The sequence below is a fragment of the Microtus ochrogaster genome, unplaced genomic scaffold, assembly GCF_000317375.1.
Source record: "Microtus ochrogaster isolate Prairie Vole_2 unplaced genomic scaffold, MicOch1.0 UNK30, whole genome shotgun sequence".
Classification (NCBI taxonomy): domain Eukaryota; kingdom Metazoa; phylum Chordata; class Mammalia; order Rodentia; family Cricetidae; genus Microtus; species Microtus ochrogaster.
Window position 1 is genome coordinate 3,360,240 of NW_004949128.1, and position 20,495 is coordinate 3,380,734.

General features: G+C 38.7%; 1 protein-coding gene across 2 annotated transcripts in view; it reads right to left on the reverse strand.

Moving 5' to 3' along the window:
* Positions 1-768: 768 nt before the first annotated feature.
* Positions 769-20,495, reverse strand: part of Gabrb2 (gamma-aminobutyric acid type A receptor beta2 subunit) — a 203,856-nt gene continuing 184,129 nt past the window's right edge. For both annotated transcript variants that reach the window (XM_013354125.2, XM_026789794.1), the window contains one exon: positions 769-6,904. In XM_013354125.2, the coding sequence (XP_013209579.1) occupies positions 6,557-6,904 (348 nt within the window). In that variant the 3' untranslated portion in view covers positions 769-6,556. The remainder of the gene's footprint in view (positions 6,905-20,495) is intronic.

Sequence of the window (20,495 nt, forward strand, 5' to 3'; positions counted from 1 at the left end):
TTCCCGTCGCTTGTTCAGCCATTTTTCTTCTAGCAGCCAAAACCACCGGCTCAGGAATGACACTATCTACCATGGGCTGGATCCTCAGCTGAGGCTCTTCTCTCTGATTATTCTTGCTTGCGTCAAGTTGACACACAAGCATACAGTACAGCAATCAAGTAGAAATCATTTATAAGAATTTGGGAGTGAGTTCAGGAGGTTCTGCTAAACATTAGGCAAGATATTCATTTTTGCTAAATATAAGTTCCTTTTACTGTTAAAATTATAGTAAGGATTCAGGGGTCCTTTTCATCTAGTTATTGGTCTTCATTTACATTTTGAAGGTTAAATAAATGAAAGTCTTACGCATATCATGTTTTCATGTAGAAAGTCCACCCAGTTCTTAATTAGCTATCTCTACCATATAGTATTGAGAGCTAAACTAAGGGAACATAGTAATTTCTGAGACATTTTAGAGGTGGAAAAAACCATTCATGAAATATATGCTGTTTGTTCAAAGGTAAAATAAGTAAAAACAGTAGCATATATCATTCACATACCATTCACTGCACCTTGTTCTATGCGAAGAGATCTGTAGTTTCATTTTCCCACCTACATTAAGAGGAAGGTAAATTTATGCCTCAAGTTTACAATTAAGAATGTACATAATTATTGCTTAGTAGGCATCATGTAAGTACTCAAGATGAAGTCTGTAGACAATGGGTTCCAAGCTTTTAAACTCCCATGCTACTCACAAAATTAGAAGCATATAAGCCACAAACACAGACATTCATGAACAATAAAACCACACAGAGAACTTTTAATTTTTATTTATATTTCTTAGGTCAAGAATTACACACTAGCCAACATTATTATATATTTACATGCTGAAACTGGCTGCGATAAGTTGAAATTCATGAAAATAATTCTTATGTGCTATTCATTGATAATCTTCTTTTTGATTTTTACTACTGCATGTATCCCAGAGATTTTTAGAAGTCCTGTTTTGAGAAAGACGTGAAAACGGATGCAATGTATCCTGCTAGTGCTTTGCCTCTTCTAGCTGTTGGGGAGAGAGCATGGTGTGTGTGTGTTCAGAAAGGCTACAAGGTCTTTGTAAGGCTGATAATCACTACATTGTGAAGAAACTAGAACATCACGCCTTAGAAAAGGACAGTCCAGAACTACGCAGGAACAATTCCGTAACAGAACTATTTAAACACCCATGCAGAGAAAAATGGGCAAGTGGCACACAGTTTAAATTATAGGCAACTTTGTTTGAGTGAACTGTGTCTAAAATAAACGTGGCTGGACTCTTAATCACTGAACCAAAATACAAAGCAAGAAAGAATACAAGTTGACGGAAATGTTGACCTGATTCAAATGAAGAGGTGTGGCCACAGATGTAAGGTGGAGTAACAGGGAATGGCACTTTGCTTTAGAACTCAAAGCAAAGTTTTGTTTTTCATCGTTTTGGATGTTTATCACAAAAAGGATGTCTTAAATCAAATTAAAAATCGATGTCAAAATCTTGCACATATCTAGGGAAATGTTCTCAATGAATTCCCAAAAGCTAAAGCTATTCAAGGGTACAGATGTTTCCTAACTTAAAAATAACAAACACACAAACAAACAACAATTTGCTCAGGGCAGCATCTGATTTTACCCTCTATTGACTCCTTACTATTTTAGAAAACCATCTTCCTACTGTGTTTGAGAAAATTATTTAAACTTTGGTGTAAAGCAGTGTCTTTTTCCCCCCATTTCCTATTTTTTCCTTTCCTTTTGAAAAATAATTCTGGAGTCTTTGGTTGAAAGGAATAATACTATCTAAAGACAGAATGCTACTATCTAAGAAAGCAAACAAAACAAAATCTCTTCTAGCATGCATTGTACATAAAAAGATGTCTGGAGCGGGCATGAATAAACATTTTTGTTATCTGCAGTACTGCTTCAAACCTCTAGTTTTGGGGAAAAGCCATAGTCTGCAATCTTTGGCTTCTTCTACTCTAGCTTAGAAAAACTATTAAGTTAACCCTAACCACTTTTCCTTTTTTCAAGTTGCCATTTCCAAAGCATCTCTTTGTTGTTAATATGACACCAAAACAATGCTACGTTTCCCACTGAGAGTGAGAAAATAGGAGTGAAAAGAAGGAAGTGGAAGACAGTGATGTGTGTGTGTGTGTGTGTGTGTGTGTGTGTGTGTGTGTGTGTGTATGTATGTGTCTGTGCATACATCTACCTGTATGTGAGAGACAGCAATGGAAATTCTTCTGTCTGGGATTCCCAAGTCATTTATGCAAAAGGGTGTTTAAATTACTCTGTTGGGACACTCCAGTAAACATTCTTAGTAAAAAATAAATAGATAAAATTAAGACAACAACACTAAACAATTCTTTTTATCTATTGACTATTAATTTACAGCATCTTTAATTATGTACATATTGTAACACATCAGTGTAAGCCATAAACAGAATTAGTACATTGCCTTACCATAAAATACAAATTAGAAGTTAAAAATATTTAAGAAATCTGTTTAAATATTTACACACTCTCAGTGAAAGTTATGTTTGCTTACATAACAGACTCTGTACACTTAGCAAAATGGCATGAATGCTACAATGGTAATTTTTCCTAACCAACGTGGTGAGGGTTGGTTTCAGTTTTTCTTTTTTTTTTCTTTTTTTCTCCTCCCAAGAGGATTTATTTTTCCATTTTCTTATTTTTTTTATTTTAAATCACCAATGGACAATGCTATCTATGTCCTTAGAAAGAGAGCAAATGGACATTTGACAAGCAATGCAGAAACTATTTAACATCTGCTATTCTGAGGTACAGTAGTATTGTAGTGTCAAACTGTGCAATGTTCTTAGGAACTGTAGGCATTGATCTGCTGAGAGAGATATTCAGTACCCTGTATTACTTATTTCAGGATGGTGACTGTTGGTTGCCAAATTAAAAAAAAAATAAAAACAAAGACTCATATACAGGCTCAATGAAGGGAACAACTCATTAGCTTATTCCTTTTGTTTCTGACACATGAATGCATACATATGCATGTGTGTTTACACGAATCTCTATATATACATATACACATGTAGATATGCTATAAGACCGCCTATGTCAATGCTTTCAGTTTGTGTTTTTAAACATGAAGTTAGCCAGAAGACTGAAACACAGCGACCTACAGAAAATGAAAGTGGTCATAGTTGTCAATTTTAAGCAGGTCTTGCTTCAAAAACCACTGTGGTTAATTTCTTCATTGGATATCCCACTGCATGGCCGTGAAGTGTTGTGCTTTTGTATGCTTACAGATCATATCTGTATGTGGTCCTAATGCTAGAATGTAGAGTCTTTTGGTTTAAAAAAATCATTATTATTATTATTGTTGTTATTATTTTACTTAGCACTGCTCTTGTGGAAATGAAGAGACTGAAGGACTGGATGACTCTGCTTGAGTCCTATCCCCTGTTGTTAAACTGCAGTAGAAAGAATTGTAACATTCCTATGCAAACACATGGGTATGTCGCATGAGATTTCAGTTCAGAAGTGCATTTCATACCTACAAGCAGTCATGTACAATAAATATATATATATACAGTTTGAGAGCAGAGATTTTGTTTAGACTGTGCAGTTGAGAGTCGGAATTTGCCCATTAATTTCTCAGAGATGAAAAAACACCTTAATTGCTGGCTATCTGGTTATTGTATAATCAAAAGAAAAAGCTATACATATGTATAAACTGATTGCAATACCATGTTAAGATTGCCAAAACACACCTTGGTGGTCCTTTAGTTTAATTACTGGGTAACAAACTAATTGGTTTTCCCAGATTCATCAGACCTAGCACCCTTTCCTGCATTCTAATTCAACTAAAAACATAAAAAAACAAATTCTACATGGACCACTATTCCTGGACAGGATGAGTCAGTGTTTTCTTCCTACATGGTTATTGAATGCCAACATATGGCTTCACTCTAGGACATTGGTTCCAAGGTCTTATCTTCTTTCCGCATTAGTGCAGAAATGTGTTTCCCAGTCGTATGCACGTGAGGCCCTTGCTGTGAGGCTGCTTCCCCCCATTTTGATCTAAATAGATTGCTCGACTTCCCTGGACATCTAAGATTTTGTTATAACCACAAATGACAATATAAAGGATTTTTATGGCTTTTATGGAAATCGCAAATGGGAGCCTAAACTTAGGCTCTGAATTGTCTCTAGAAAAATCTCCTCAGAATGGCGTGTCACAGGTGTGCCCCTGAGTTGATTGTTATGCTTCTTTCATGTTATTTTGTATTCGAGCATCACCCCTTGGTGACAAGGGATAGGCACTTTTATCACTGTGATCCCCAGAAATGATTGCGTAGGAGAAAGTGTGTAGAAGCTTGAAGAAGAATCGTTACTCTGAGAACGTGCAGAGATCCTCCATCAGATCTGTGATCCCATAATGCTGAAGTGTTCAAGTACTTAATCAAACCACAGGCACCAGACTTCCCAACACTGATAGAAACCAAACCATCCCAAACCAAGCCAAGCCAAACCAAACCAAACCAAACCAAACCAAACCAAACCAAATACTCTACCATGCCAAATTTGTGAAACTTTAGAAAATGAATGAAAACCTATTTTTTTCCTTTTTATTTTTCTCTCTAATTGTTGGGATGAAAGTGCATAATAATGCTTAATATCCCAAGTTTCTGAGTCATAAGGGGAAGTAAGTGGATCCTTTACCTTCAGTGGATACTAGACTTAACTCCTATGGACTTACTGGTTACCTTACTCTGAAGACAGATTTTTTTGATTGTTTTAAAAAATAGAAGCAGCAGTCATCCTCTGAGGAAAAGGTCAATCAGAGTCAAATTTATAAAACAAAAACCTTAATATTCTAAGTTTTCAGTATTTTCTGTACGTGAAAGTCAAATATGAGACCTCTCCATTGACAAAATATAAAATATATTAGCGTATTCTCTTTTCTGTCTGATATATGAATGGGTATACCCAATTTAGAAAGATGAAAAATGGCATAATTGGAAAGATAGAACAAGAACGACACCATCCTACCCATCCTGGTTGTCAGTTATCTACACTTCGCAGCAACAACTGAGAGCTCAACACTCACCATGGCTTTGTTCTAATCCCGTTGTTCCCTAGTTCTGGCTTGCTTAAGTAGATTGTAATATATACAGTGTAAGCACCCTTTAAATTATCAAACCCAAGTGACACACAGATTCCATCTGTGCATACACATGCCTTGGATGGACTTCATGGCCCATGAGAAAACCCAACCGTGCAGTCTCTTCAATGCCTGTGGTCTTTGTCTTCTAAGTGTAAAAAGAGAATTTGAAAAGCAAGAAAAGCTAAAGATGCTGATCAATAATTTAGAGTAAATAACAAATTTTCTTTTTAAACTACTGTCTTTGATTCAGAAATAAACTGATAGGGAGATGATGTAGGGGCAGCTGACCCTGAGAAAAATGATCTGGTCATCTATGCTCTGTGTTTGATTATTAGAAGAATTCTCAGTTTAGCCCATCAAGATATTTTTAATTCTCTTCACTTTTCTGTTTGACTTTTATTCTCTTCACCTTTCTATTTTATAGCTACCTCTTGGTGAGATAAATGATTTAAAATGTCTTCCTTATGTATGCTAAGCTTATGCTCATGAGGTCGGCAAACCAATTCTTCTCACACTACTCTTTGCTGCTCAGCACTGTGCGCAGACCAGATGCCACATGGCCCCGACAAGGGTTGCACTCACTTGTTTTGTTTTACCTTGAACTACAGTCATTTCTGGATTTTTAACCCTGCTTTGTGCTGTTAACTCATCTTTTAACCAGCAAGGAAATAGCTTGTTGGCAAAATGTACATTTTGGCCACTGTGCACAGGCTGCACAGAAGTCTTCCTCTGTCTCAGTGCTAAATTGAAAGACAGCTCAGATGGTTCTTTCTAGGCCATGAAACATAGCAGACAAATTGACTTTCTAAGTCTCTTCTTTAAAGCTTTGCCACACCTTCCTACTTTGAATATGCTCAAAATATGTGTTTGTCCATTAGACCCTTGACAATCACCTCTCCATGACACATCATCTGGCACAGACCTCACTGACCATATTGAAGTAACTAACATGCTTCCATTATTGCGGGATAATATTTCATAAGCACAGTGCAATCCCAACAGCGTGCTGATCTTAGGAACAAAGATGGAGAGTGAAATGACCACGTCTCAGAGAACTGACTGCCAATGCTATTGAGCTTTCTAACATCTTCTAGAATCTACATAATAACCTTCTAAGTAGGCTGTGTACTAAACTGATAAAGTGGACTACTTCACGCTCGATCTCTGCAGCATGTAAAAAAAAATCACTTGCATTGAAACTGGAAAACCACAAGGACCTTAGTGTATTCATTACTTAGTAGAAGCAACCCAAATGGTATGAAATGGACCACGGGATAGGCCAGCAACTAAGGTATTTTAAGATCACTTTTGTCCTGGATTGATGTGTTTTCCAAGTCCTACATCAGGCTGTACAACTGTTTGAGGAGTAATCTAGTCCTTGCTTCCCACGGAGGTTGTAGTTTAGTTCACATAATAAAGCCAATAGACAATGTTGAAGAAGGAAAACACCACCGGGAAGAAAATGCGGGACCACCGATCTATGGCATTTACATCAGTCAAGTCAGGGATGGTGATTTTCAGTTGAGAGGCACGTCTCCTCAGGCGACTCTTCTTTTGTGCCACGTGTCGCTCCAAAGCATTGCGCCCAAAACTATGCCTAGGCAACCCGGCTTTCCGATACTGGATGCTGGAGGCATCATAGGCAAGCATTGTGCTCCTGGGGTCTCCAAGTCCCATTACTGCTTCTGATGTGGCCATCTCATTTTTTATCTCGAGAGTGCTAAGTAAGATGTTCTCATGTGGGTCCATCTGTAAGGAGGAAGGATCAGAAAAGGTATATGTGAAACCGTAAGCCTTTCTTGATGCTTGCACTACAAGGAACTATTACAGGTACTTAAAGAAGCATCTCTCACAGTGACAAAGAGCTAGTTTTGCTATTGCAATACTTGACTTTTAATTGCAGCTCTGCAGCTATGAGCTATTTGAGTCTCAGGTTTTCCATTTATTAGATGGCATAGATTCAACCCCAGAGGATTCTTATAATGTAATTTTTATATCAGATTAGCTAGCACAGTTTCATAATTTCTACTTACCTCATGCAGAGAAATAGAATATAAGAGATATTCCTTTACATAATTTATAATATTGATATGAACAGATGCAGAATCAACCTTATTATGTATTGTATAATGATAGGGAATTAACTGCAGGATTATATTCATGTCTTTGTGTAACTTGTATATTTACTGAGTTTATATATTTTTAGAATTAATGTATACCAATAGTTATTATTCATTTTTCTTCCATCTTGGTAGTGTTGTGGAAATGCACCTGAAACCTTCATCATCATAGGTAAGTGTCCTATTTCTGAGCTACATGTCCATCACCATCTTTTAAATTATAAAATAAGAAAATGTAAGTTAAATTTTCTGTCCATTGAGAAATAGAACATTTTTGTATGTTCTACAAGAATCCAACACTTTCTCTGAGGAATTGATCACACAATGCCTCACTACTTTATTTCATTGACCTTTATAGGTTGAGAACAAGCAAACAAGTAAGCAAGAAAATAAGCAAGAAAGGAGCCATGCCAATCTTTCCCTGCTCTTGACCATGGATATGATGTAATAGGTGCTAGAGCTCCTGTCTTGAGTTCCCTCAAGTGATGAACTGTAATTTGGAATTGTAACTGAAATAACACCTTTCTCCCAAAAGTTTCTTTGGGTCAGGATATTTTATCACAGCAACAGAAATGACAATAGGCCACCATGTTTACAGCACCAGTAGCGTCCTCTTCAAGACAAGAAAAAATAGGGCCTAAGGGCCAAGGCCAGACATTGTCAGCGGCACAGTGGCAGAGAGTAGGGGTAAATGGCCTGGCATGTCTTTCCTACTGATATGTCAGTTTCACTGAAATGCCGATTACAGTAAATATATTTATTTTGTTTATATTTGTCCTTCTTTCTGATAATCGTCTTGAGGGCACATACAAAGAGGTCTTGGTATTTCACTGCCATATCTTCAAGCATCCTGCATTGTTCTCTGTACAAAGCAGATGCTTAATAAAGAGCAGTTGAATGAAATTAATGTTGTGATAATATGGAACTTGATTAACATCTTTATGAGTCATTAGTAAGTTGGAGTCAATTATTTCACATCATGCTAAAGATCAGAACATCACAGGAGCACCTCTGCAATCCCTCTTTGCCCTAAGGTATCTTTCTGTAGGTGCACAGGTCTCTTTATAAAACAGAAAAAGCTAGAATTCCATGGCACTTCCAGGACCGATTCTTTACTCTCACACAGAGAAGAGGACTTGGCAACTAACAGCTTGAAATTAGGTTTAAGCATTTTATTTACAGAACCCTTTTAGCCATCCCAGAAGCCACATAGAGCTGGCGCTAATCCCAGCTGGAAAATAGTGAAGACGTGGCAGAGGAGGAATTAGCTTTAAATCTGTTCCACTTTTCCCTGCTGAAGCATGGTAGCAGTCTATCTCGGTATAGCCGCAATCTGGAGGCTTGCACAATTCTCAGTAGGAAGGATTGGATAAGAATGCTTGCAATCAAATGTCTTACTACTAAAGGTAAGGGCTGGGGTAGACTCGTGTTAACTCAGTGCCTTCAGATGAGAAGAGAAAGCATCTGTGCTCCGGCTGCCTATCTTGTCCAGTCTCCTCATTCTAGTTTCTGTATGTGTAACTCTATCCTCAGTTTCTGTATCCCTGGTGCAAACGTCCTTGACCACGTGGCTCCCTGATGTTGTGGTAGGCTGAATAATGGTCGTATGACTTTTTAGGAGTCAGTGGACATGTTTTGAGTCTTCAGATGGACAGAATAGAATAAATATACTCAATCAATGCCAGTAGATTTAGACCTAGAAGCAGGTGTCCCTGAGTCTGCAGAGTCTGTCAGCATATTTAAAGTGTAAGAGGCATTCCTGGCTTATAAAGTAGCTAGCACAGACAAGGAGTCTGTGATCTGATGTTACCATGCCTTTGTATGGTGACATGTCTGATGCTAAGACAAGCTGTCCTCAACCCTTCATCATTCCCTTTCTTCTTCTATCTTCTGCTTTTACTTTCCTTCTTCCCTACTTAACTCTCTTCCTTTCTGCCTCTCTCGGTCTCTCTACACTTCTATCTCATTGTTTCCTTAAGGAAACATGTGTTGGGTTTTACATTATCCCAGACTCAAAGAATACTAAGATATGATTCATCTCTTTCAATGGTTTCAAGAAATCCATAGGAAAGGCAGAGCAGGAAAGGAATTAGAGACATGTTTATGTCATAAGAGCTCCTTATAATTCGAATTACAAATGAGGTTATCTAGGTGAGGAGTATGATCTTCGCATGTAAATCAGTGTTGAGTTTTAGTATTTGGACTGGAATCAAAAAGAGCCCAAGACTTGCAAGATTGGAGGCCCTGCCTGTTAAATTGGTGGCACTGTGTTTCCTTGTATATTGGTCTTTCTCACTCAAAGAGAATAAACCTTGAAAGGAACCAACTCATGGGGTTGCAGCTGAATGTAACAGGAGAGATGGACAGGCTCTTTTACATGTGTTTTAAACGGTAAAGGGATAAAACCTGAGACACATTACCTCTTAAGTTTATTTTAATTCTCCATTGTGTGCATAGAAGCAAAATTATCAATAAATATTTTCTTAGAAAAAAAGAAAAATCACTTTTACTTATGAATTCTAAATTCAGTAATGATTATCTGTTGTTTCATGTGGAGATGTCTGTTGTTATAAGACGATGTTTGCTATGAAGCTTTTAGAGAAAGATTCATAAGGTAATTTGGAATAGGCATTATTCTCATTTGAGATGGTAGGGAACAGAAGACCAGGAAAAATGAAGAGAGTTACTTCAAGTGTTACTATTCATAGGTCATCTAAGAGTATATCATTGCTGGGCTGTGGGTGCAAACGCATTACGTCAATGCTACTTTAAACCTGTCTTAAATCTACGGGGGAAGCCTGACTCAGGTGGTGGTGTAGAGGATAGGTGGCTATGTCTTTGGTTCCCAAGCTCAAGTGTGCACCACAACCCCCAAGAGACCTTGTTAAAACACATCTTTGGCTTCTACTCTTATGATGCCTGACTCAGCAAATTTGGACTGCATTTCAATAATCTGCATGTCTAATAAGTTCCTAGTTGACACCAGGCTTCTGGTCTAGGGTCTATACTTAGAAAAATGAGTCCTTTGGACAGCAGCTGAAGGACACAATGTGACTTCAAATAAAGAAGCAGCAGGGCTCAGAAAAATGTTGAAAAGGGAAGGTTTTGGCCAGAGGCCATCACCAAGCTGAAGGGTAGCTGTCACAGAAAATATGTGCAGCTTCTATTTATGCAGCAGTCCCAAGAAATAAGCATCCTATCGCAAGCTTCATGCAATTATCATTTCTCTGGAACTCGACAGAAACTATGAGAGAAAGGGAGAGATCTTCAATCTTCCCATCTTAAATACGAGAAGCTAAAAAAACAATGGCTAGAGATAGGCCTACGTGTGTCCCTAGGAAGTACACATAGTTGGTACACAATCTGGCCCAAGATCTGCTTCAATTTACTCAAATCTAAGTGCTGAGTTTTGTCACAAAATGCCTTCTCTGCATGCTGCACTTAGGTGACAATTTTTAGAAAATTCAAAGGTACAGACATTTTCCCGTGGATTTGGCTAATTTTATCCATAAATTTCTCTTTTTTTTAATTTTTCACTCTAATCTTTTCTGATTGACTCTCTTCACCAGAGCAATGAACAGACAAGAAACACTGCTCATCTAATCAGTTTTGTACTGAGGACATGAATAAGATATCATTTCCTTTAACTAATCATAAGAGCTGCGCAGCAATCTCCATTGCCTTGGAAAACATACCAACATTGGTATGAAATCATTCTCTCCTGGTATTTCTACTTGATCTAATAGCCATGGGTATTGTGTTGGTAGCAGGTGAAACAAGATGGAGGGAAGCAAAAACAAAGGGAGAGGGAGGAGAAGGAAAGGGATGGGAGAGTGACCCTGCACACTTGCAGACTGGCTGTCCTTGCAGGGAGCCTTGTCGCTGGTTTTGCATGGTCCTCTTATTTCCGACTCAAGTTATTCACCCTTCTGTTTTGAAAAGCACACTTGGTTTGGAGACACTTTATGAAATCACCATTAACAATTGAATCTGTTGTTTGCCATTCAACCCCATTCCCCATACATTAAGATGCACCTGGAGTTGCAATTTTCAATTAAGAACCAAGTGCTGGATTTTGAGAGACAGACAAGGATTCCTGCAAGGAACCTCTGGGAATGAAGACAGCTTGCATATCATTGCTTTGGCAGTCCTTCTGTCTGCAGAGACAGTGTTGCTGAGGCACCTTATCTTACAGAGTGGCCTGGGAATTGCTGGCACTGTCACCAGCAAATTAACCCAGGACACTTGCAATACAACCTTGTTTTGCTTTCTTGTTGTCACAATGCCAACTTTTTTTTTTTCTGGGAAAAGAAACTGGGCTGGCTAAAGGATCGATTTTTTTTGCAGTTTTTTTAAAAAATAATATACTAAACTCTAAAAAGTGTGCCTTCGTTTTATAAAATAATCAGTCAGCTGCAAGTTTGGCTGTAGATTCTCTGTTTCTATCCTTTCTATGCCTGACTTAGTACCTACAGGAATGCCCTATGTCTAAGGTCATTACAGAAAGACAAATCACATCACTCACTGGCAGACTAGCTTACCTGAGAAGGGAAAACAGGGATATTTTAAAACTCAGTTCCCACTGACATTATCCACCAAATGAGAAATTGCGAATAAAATAAAAACTAGTTCTAATTTTGCAGTTTCCCATCACTGTGACTTGCATCAGTAGGAGATCTTGTTTTATCTTTCACAAAATGGCACTGTGGCTTCTGAGACTCGAAATGCTAAGGCAACAAACCATCAAGCACCTGGGATATCCAAATCTGTCATTCTGGAGGGGGAACTCCTCTCAAAATACTGAGCATGTCTTCAGTATTCTGCCAAGTAAAGGAACATTCAACAAGCAGAATATGTGATGGAGATTCTAGGAGTGCAAGAAAAGGCCAACACTGTTGACTCATCAAGTCAGTGAGCCAAAGTACGAGGGGAAGCAGCAAGCAAAGTAAAAGAATACTTCCAAATATCCAGGTAACTTTCCTTTCATTGTTTTTAGGTACATCCTCCCTTCATTCCTTCCCTTCCCTTCTTTACCTTCTTCTCCTTTCTCTGCCTATCTTTTACTTACTTTCTTTCTTTTTTTAAATTAACTGACACACAAGTACTGTGCAAACAGCATATGTCTTATCCAGAAATGCTAGATGGGATAGGGGAAATAGCGAACCCAAGGTTCAATATTTTTTTTCCTCTTTTCAAACCAGTATATCTTCAATATAGAAAAAGTGAAAATGTCTCTGTGTTGGTCATTATGAATCCCTAATGCTGTCTAAAAATTTGCCAAAATTATGTGCTTAAACAAAAGAAATGAACACACAAACAAACAAAAAACTACAATGTGCTAAATTAAATCTCTAACAGAGTTATATAAGTCTGCAAGCTTCATCTAAGCCAGGCTGTGGAAACCTATGACATGGAACCAGCCAGGTGCTGAGAGGTAAATCCTGCATGACCTTACTCACTTGTGGACTCAACAGCACTGTGACACCACCATTAAAAAAGATGCTGCTTTTTCACAAAAACCAGGATAAATATAAGATCTGCTTTCTTTTAATTCAGTTGTCCAGTACTACTATCATCTGGAACCACCATTTGCATCAGAAACAAGTTCATGATTGCTTCAGGCATAATAGTATGCTTAAAACCTTTTCTCATTCTTAAAAGTAATTAGTAGAGAATGTACTGTACTAATTATTTTCAGTATAGAGTAAAAAAGTAGTATGAAGTAGATTTCAGCATCTTTGCAACATGACAAATATTGTAGTTTTGATAATTCTTATTTTTTTAATTGAACATGGATGTATATCATGAAATTTCTTCAGGAAACTTATTTTTTTTTTTTTTTTGGTTTTTTGAGACAGGGTTTCTCTGTAGCTTTGGAGCCTGTCCTGGAACTCCCTTTGTAGACCAGACTGGCCTCGAACTCACAGAGATTCGCCTGCCTCTGCCTCCTGAGTGCTGGGATTACAGGCGTGCGCCACCACCGCCCGGCTCAGGAAACTTATTTTGTGTTAAAGCATCATCAATTATGGAAAAGGGTCAGTCACCTGTGTGATCCTAATGTCATCATCAGATGAAAAATTTCTGCTTCCCTCACAAAAGATACCATCAAGCCAGCAAACTCATCAAATGAGCTGGAGGATGGGTTGTTTTGAAGTATAAGGATCTTTTCTGAAAAATGGTTTCTAGCCATAAACAAAGGACATTGAGCCTATAATTAGTGATCCTAGAGAAGGTAAATAAGAAGGTGAACCCAAAGAAAAACATATAGGCATCCTCCTGAATATTAACCTTCATCAGGCGATGAAAGGAGACAGAGACAGAGACCCACATTGGAGCACTGGACAGAAATCTCAAGGTCCAAATCAGGAGCAGAAGGAGAGAGAGCACAAGCAAGGAACCCAGGACCGTGAGGGGTGCACCCACACACTGAGACAATGGGGATGTTCTATCGGGAACTCACCAAGGCCAGCTGGCCTGGATCTGAAATAGCCTGGGATAAAACCGGACTCTCTGAACATAGTGGACAATGAGGACTACTGAGAACTCAAGAACAATGAAAATGGGTTTTTGATCCTACTGCACGTACTGGCTTTGTGGGAGCCTAGGCAGTTTGGATGCTCACCTTACTAGACCTGGATGGAGGTGGAGGTTCCTTGGACTTCTCACAGGGCAGGGAACCCTGATTGCTCTTTGGGCTGATGAGGGAGGGGGACTTGATTCGGGGAGGGGAAGGGAAATGGGAGGCGGTGGCGGGGAGGAGGCAGAAATCTTTAATAAATAAATAAACAAAAAAATAAAAAAAATGGAAGCAGAACTCAGGATCAGAAAGAGAAGACTAAGTTTCTTCTCTTCAAAGTTCCTTGGTGATGAATCTCATAATACTTTCAATTAGTGCAGGTTCAGTACTAAGAACCCCTTGATAGGCATGACCTCTATTGAACTGACACCCTTACCCTTTAGATCCTTCTCCCAGAGTCCCTGCCCTTTGCAAAATTACAAGCATTGACAAGAACACTGGCCTAAGCAATGACAGCTGATTCCAGTTCTGACTTTCTCTCCTCCTCCTCCTTCCCATGTCCTCCTTCTCCTCCTCCCCTTCTCCTCCCTCTCCTCCTCCCCTTCTCCTCCCATTCCTCCTCCTCTTCCTTTTTCTAATTCTGTCTTGCTTTCTCCTCCTCCTCCTCCTCCTCCTCCTCCTCCTCATCCTCCTCCCCCCTCTTTCCTTCCTCTCTACACCCCTTCCTCCTTTATATTGTTCTTCAACACTATGATTTATTCTTTGCCTCAGGACTCCCTGTCTTCTCCTGGGGCTTCCTAAAATTAGAGAAAGGTGTCATTATGCCCAACCCCTTAGTGCATTTTAGCCAGAAAGTCTAGATGGACTAGGGAAGCCTTTGTCGGCTCTGTCCACTGGGTTCAAACCTGTTTGGTAAGCTCCCCAAATCTCTGCAGCCCTTGAGAGAGGAGATGTAGAAGGTGTGTGGCTTGATACTATGGATCCACTATGCTGACTGCTACAGCAGGTACCAATGAACATTCAGAATAAAACTAGTTGAATCTCTGGCAGTGTTATACTAAATCTGGGTGATGGGGGTTATTAAACAAATTAGAAGCAGGTATAAAGGAGCATATGGAAAAGTTTGTCCTGGAGTGAATTAGACTAAAAGATAGCCTACCTTAGCTGTATCTAAATAAAAAGTTCTCAGCATGTGGTCAGAATTACAGCCAAGTGTTTGGTGTGCAGGGAATGACACAAAGTTCTTATTAGATTTAATTCATACAAAGTTCTTTTATAGCTGCATTTAAATTATAATTAGCAAGTAACTTTTTACATCTAATTATGAAATGATATCAGGAGTTAGATACAGGAACTTTAAGGCAAGACATTTCCTCGTTGTGTAGGGCATTGCAGAAGCCAATTCTGTAGGGTCCCTCCCCACTAGTAATTCTTAGGTAGTGTTCCTGATTTTTGCTAGTTTATGAATTTTTTCAAATCTTTCATTCTCACAGAAACTAACTGATATCTTTTGAAGCATGCTGTCATGCTCTACATAGAGAATGAAATATTAGTTAAAGATAGTTGTGTTGTGTTTCTATAGACTATTTGGATTAAGATAGAAGGGTAAGTGTTAAAGTTGGAAGAGAAGAGAACAAATTCAAACTTCTATATTCCAGATTATTAAAGCACAGTCAAAGTGTACTAGGAACATTTTTTTTTTTGCAGATTGATCAAATTCTTTCTTGGCACCTCTTGTTGATTTAGTAAAGCATATATTAAATTTGAATGCAAGATGTACAATGGGGAAAACCAATAGGGATCAGTTTGACATTTTCTGGAGGAACGAAAATTGAAAGTATACATATTAACCACCATAATTTTGTGCATTCACAAGAGGTTTCAATTATCACATACTCTCACGAGGTAGGGAATGGAGTCTACTTTGTAATAAACTTTCCTAGGTTCAAAATATTTCTCTCTGGGTATAGTTATGTTGCTCCTGGTTGGTTTTAAATTTCTAAACTCAACAGCTCTTTCTGCTTCCAAGCCTGCCAAGTAGCTGGAACTATAGATATAAAGCATTGCATCATTTAAAGACCTGATTTGGGCAAGTTCCCAGGAAGTGGATGTGAGAATTTAATACATCCAATCAAAATAATTCACAGAAGAATGAGAAAAAAGCATCTCCCAGTTCAGTTTTCATTTGTTGCACTGATACAACCCCTAAGTTAGGATCAGTGAATTGATCTAATCTTTCCATTAACTGGTTCATCTACTCTAAAGCATCATGGGTGGCAAATTCCTAAAGATTTTTACCTATGCTATATAGCTTGTAACTCACAACTTCCCAATTGAAATTACACTTGCTTTTGTTTCATTCCCAAGGCTAGGGATATTCTAATCAATGGTTTTTAGTATGCAGAAGTACAAAGGCAAAAATTACAAGCTACACTGCAAAAGGGGGTGTGTTCTTTCCTGGGATGCACACATCATGTCAAGTAAGGTCCATCAGTATGAGAGATAAACAGTGTCTCCAGCCAAGCTCCCGTTCCTCTCATAGTCTTCTATCTACAAAGATGAGTAACAAGTTCATTAGGTCAAATGTCAAGTTTATCTAAAGGTCATAGTTAACTTCAACGTTGTGGTTTAAATCAAACCAGGTCAAAATCTACCTAGTTATCATGGTAACCCATGTCTAGCTTTTATCCAAAAGCAGAGTCTAGAGTTTGGTTCCTGTTGCCATCAGTCATGGCAGCAACATTTTATTCTCTCTTGTATTTTTAAATTTTATTATTTATGGGCTGGAGAGATGGCTCAGTGGTTAAGAGCATTGCCTGCTCTTCCAAAGGTTCTGAGTTCAATTCCCAGCAACCACATGGTGGCTCACAACCATCTGTAATGAGGTCTGGCGCCCTCTTCTGGCCTGCAGGCATACAAGCAGACAGAATATTGTATACATAATAAATAAATATTTTTAAAAAATTTATTATTTATTTATTATTATTTGTGTGTGTGTGTGTGTGTGTGTGTGTGTGTGTGTGTGGATTCAGAAGACAACTTATAGATGTTGATGTTGACTCCTAAGCTTACATCAAAAAAGATTGGCAAAAGGCTGAGCTGCACCAACATTCCAGCCTGCACCAGGAAGGATCTCATGAAGCCGCACTTCTAGCTGAGGATCTATTAGCAAGAACTACAAAGCTGCTGAGAGAAGGAGCTGTCACTTTCCTTCACTGGCTTAGCTACTGCTAAGATCCCCCGTTCCAGTAAGTAACCCCAGACGCATGCTCATACAAGCATTCCTAATTAGGTTGTTAGAAGAAAGAGGAGGTTCAAGAGGAATGGGCATGGGAAGAGAGAGTAGCAGGGGTAAATAAAGTCAAAATATATTATACATGTGCATGTAATTATTAAATAATAAATGAACATATTAAAAAAACAAAGTTCAAGTTCATTAGGGCTGAAACAGGACTACTATGTTTAAGAGTATGATCACTTGATGCTCAGACTAAAATAAGGCTGTGTAAACCCAGGCTCATCACACTGTAATCCTAGGTTTATTTAACTTCTCTGAGGTTACTCAATTGTCATAGAAGATAATATCAACCTATTCGATTAAATGAGGTGGCTCAAATCCCTTCAAATACTATGAGCTCAATGATGACAAAACCTTATTACACAGAAGTCAGGAGTTGCACTCGTGTTAATCAAAAAAGGTTTTTTTGTTTTATTTATTTATTTTTTCTGGTAAAACAGCTCCCAGTGGCAAACATCCTGTGGAGTTGTAGAGGGAGATGGATGCCAGTACCACTTTCACTACTTCTCGCAAAACAAATGCATCCACCCAGGTGTGTTTCTCCTTGCTGTAGCCCTCTGTCCAGGAGCTTCTTCTAGGGACAAAGCTGTGGGAATCTAGTTTAAATATACTAGGAGGTGCCTAAAACCCTCAGTGTTCAAGGGAAGCCCAAAGACTGTCAATTATTTGTCTTTCTGGTGCTTAATTTGGGGACCTTGTTTGCTTCTTTATCCTTACAATGGCAAGGAAGAACTAGAAACATTTCATCTCATTATCTGCCAACAGGATTCGTCTAAGTTTTGGAAGTCCCAGCCTGTACCCCTCAACAAAATTGAATTTTCATGCTAGTTCTTATTCCATTTATATATGGGAAATAAATATCTCTTCCTGCAAATGAAATGCATCAATAAAGATAGCGTTTATTATGAAGATAATGTTAACATGGAATTCACATTCTGCCTCAAGCTCTTTGTATAGTCATATTTAAAATTTAAATAGAGACAAAAACACATATGTAGTTAACTAAATATGCAGATTTAAGCTATGAAGCCAGCTTTGAATTCTCACTCATCTACCAATTTGCTGTATGATTTGGTTTACTTCCACAGCTCCACTGAACCTTTGTCCTTACAAATGGATTTGTCTCAGATTATATTTTACAGCAATTGAAAGCTAACTAATTCAGTAGGTCCAGGAACATGTCTGGTATGTGGTTAGGCAATAAGCCCATTGGTCAAATAACAAAAGTCACCAGTTCTAAGGTGGTGATAACTTGCAACGTCTACAACCCACAAATTTACAGACTTACTTAGGCAGAAAACAGTACTATTTTTAAAAATGTTTTCTTGCTAGAGTTTAGTTTCTAGATAAATCTACACTTTCACTGTGATAGACTAGCAGTGACTTCCTATCCCAAGTGTGAGCCTGATGACTTTAAGTCAGACTCATAACTCCTCCTCTTCCCTTTGGCATTGATTGGTGCTGCAATGGAAAAGATAAAATATCCTAAGACAAGGAGGACTGCTTCTGAGTAGGCTCTGGCATACAAAGGAAATGCCCATGTCTCCATTTGGGCAAGAAAGAGGAAACAGGAAATATTTTTGCTAATATGGATATACTGTATCAGAATAAGGGGTTCTAAGCAAGCTTTGGAGTAGCCTGGCTTGGTCCTTCCCACTTGCGAGTTTTTCGACATTAGGCAATAATAGAAAATCAGAAGAATCTCATTATAATAATTAGTCATCCCTTCAGATAAAATTTGACCTAAGGTTTTAGAGGAGTGTGTGTGTGTGTGTGTGTGTGTGTGTGTGTGTGTGTGTGTGTGTGTGTTTGAGGCAAATTCTTACTCTGTAGCTCAGGTTACCCTGGAATTCAGTATGTAGCCTGGACTAGTCTCAAACTTCCACCTATTCTTCTGCTTCAGCTTCCTGAGCGCCGAGATTGTACCCCACGTAGCTAAATGTAGTAATCTTTTGAGGAAAGTTTAATGATATCTTGCAACATTTTAAATAAAATTTCTCTGAATTTATTTAAGTCACCTGAGTTCTTCAACGTGCTTTCAGATCTTTTGGCTTCTTATTCTCTACCATATCAGAGCAAACTTGAATGGTCAGGTGTGTACCTGTTAATCTCACAAACAAGAAACTGAAGAGCAGGGAAATTCTTTAGTGAAAGTCACAGAGTTTTTCCAGAGACTCGGTTACGTTGAGTACCCTGCCTTTATGAATCCAAATTAGATTCTGTGACTGGTTCTGACAATTATAGAAGCGAGAGGAAAGTTATTTTAAAACAGCTTCACATGCAATCTGTGATTAAAATGTGCAACTCAGAGAGAGAGAGAAAAAAAGAACTAGGCATGGATTCCAGCTTTATATAGTCCTAGCCCAATAACTTACTAGCTTGTATGTGATCTTGAATATAGCACTGGAATCTTCTCTATGTTACAGCTTCTGTATGTTACATGAGAGAATTTTCTGAGGTGATGTCTCTTCTTAAGTTCACGAGAGGCAATGCTAATGGACCAGCCAGTCCTGGTCTCAATTGCAGCATCCTCAGTGTAGATCTCAAGGCAGCAGCCATGAGTCATCCGAAGTTGGTACTCACGGAGTCCTTATTTGCATTCCCTCAGCTGGATCTTTGCTATTGCACGTGAACCATAGCTCAGGTGCTGTGGCATCACTGGAAAGTGTGAGGAGATTGCAGAATCTGAAATCTTGACTTTGACACTACAGACTAAGAGTTTGCACCCTCCCAGAGTCCTGAGGTTACATGTATGCCTAGTAAAGGTTGAGAACAACTGTAATAAAACATCTAGCCCTGACCGAGTCCTTTGCCATTCTAGAAGTCAATGATATCTGATTTAAAAGGAAAAATAAGGCTTTAGAAGTGCACATGCGTGCAATGTTCCTCACTCAAGCGTCTGGATTAATCACAAGTAAGGCTCCACGGAACCCCGCCGGGAGAGTGCTGGAGATGCAGAGGGAGCTATAAACTCCGCAGCAGCCAAGGATTTCTTACTCAGCTGTGGCCTGATGGCTTCTGTGCATTTGGCCAATTACACGGTGCATTACCCTAGTGAGCGCTTGTCAACCGCACCCCCTACTCTGCCTCCTCAACTCTCTCCTTAGGAGAACTGTTGTTAATCTGACACAGCCTTGTCCAACAGCCCTGCGCCCCATTCCAACAGCCAATTTCCCCTAGCTTGGAGGGTTGAAGATGATGGCAGACAGCACATGTTGCTAAACTCTGGACCACAGAGGCTACATGTTGAGCAAGGAAATAAAAGAAAGACATAGAAATTTGGAAGATGTGGCAGAACACTGTGTTCAGTTGCTGCTCTGATACTTTATAAAAGAGAAATTTTTTTGTGGTCATGTACCTTCATTGGAGATTTTGTTAAAATTTATCTTCTCTGGCAGTCAGAAA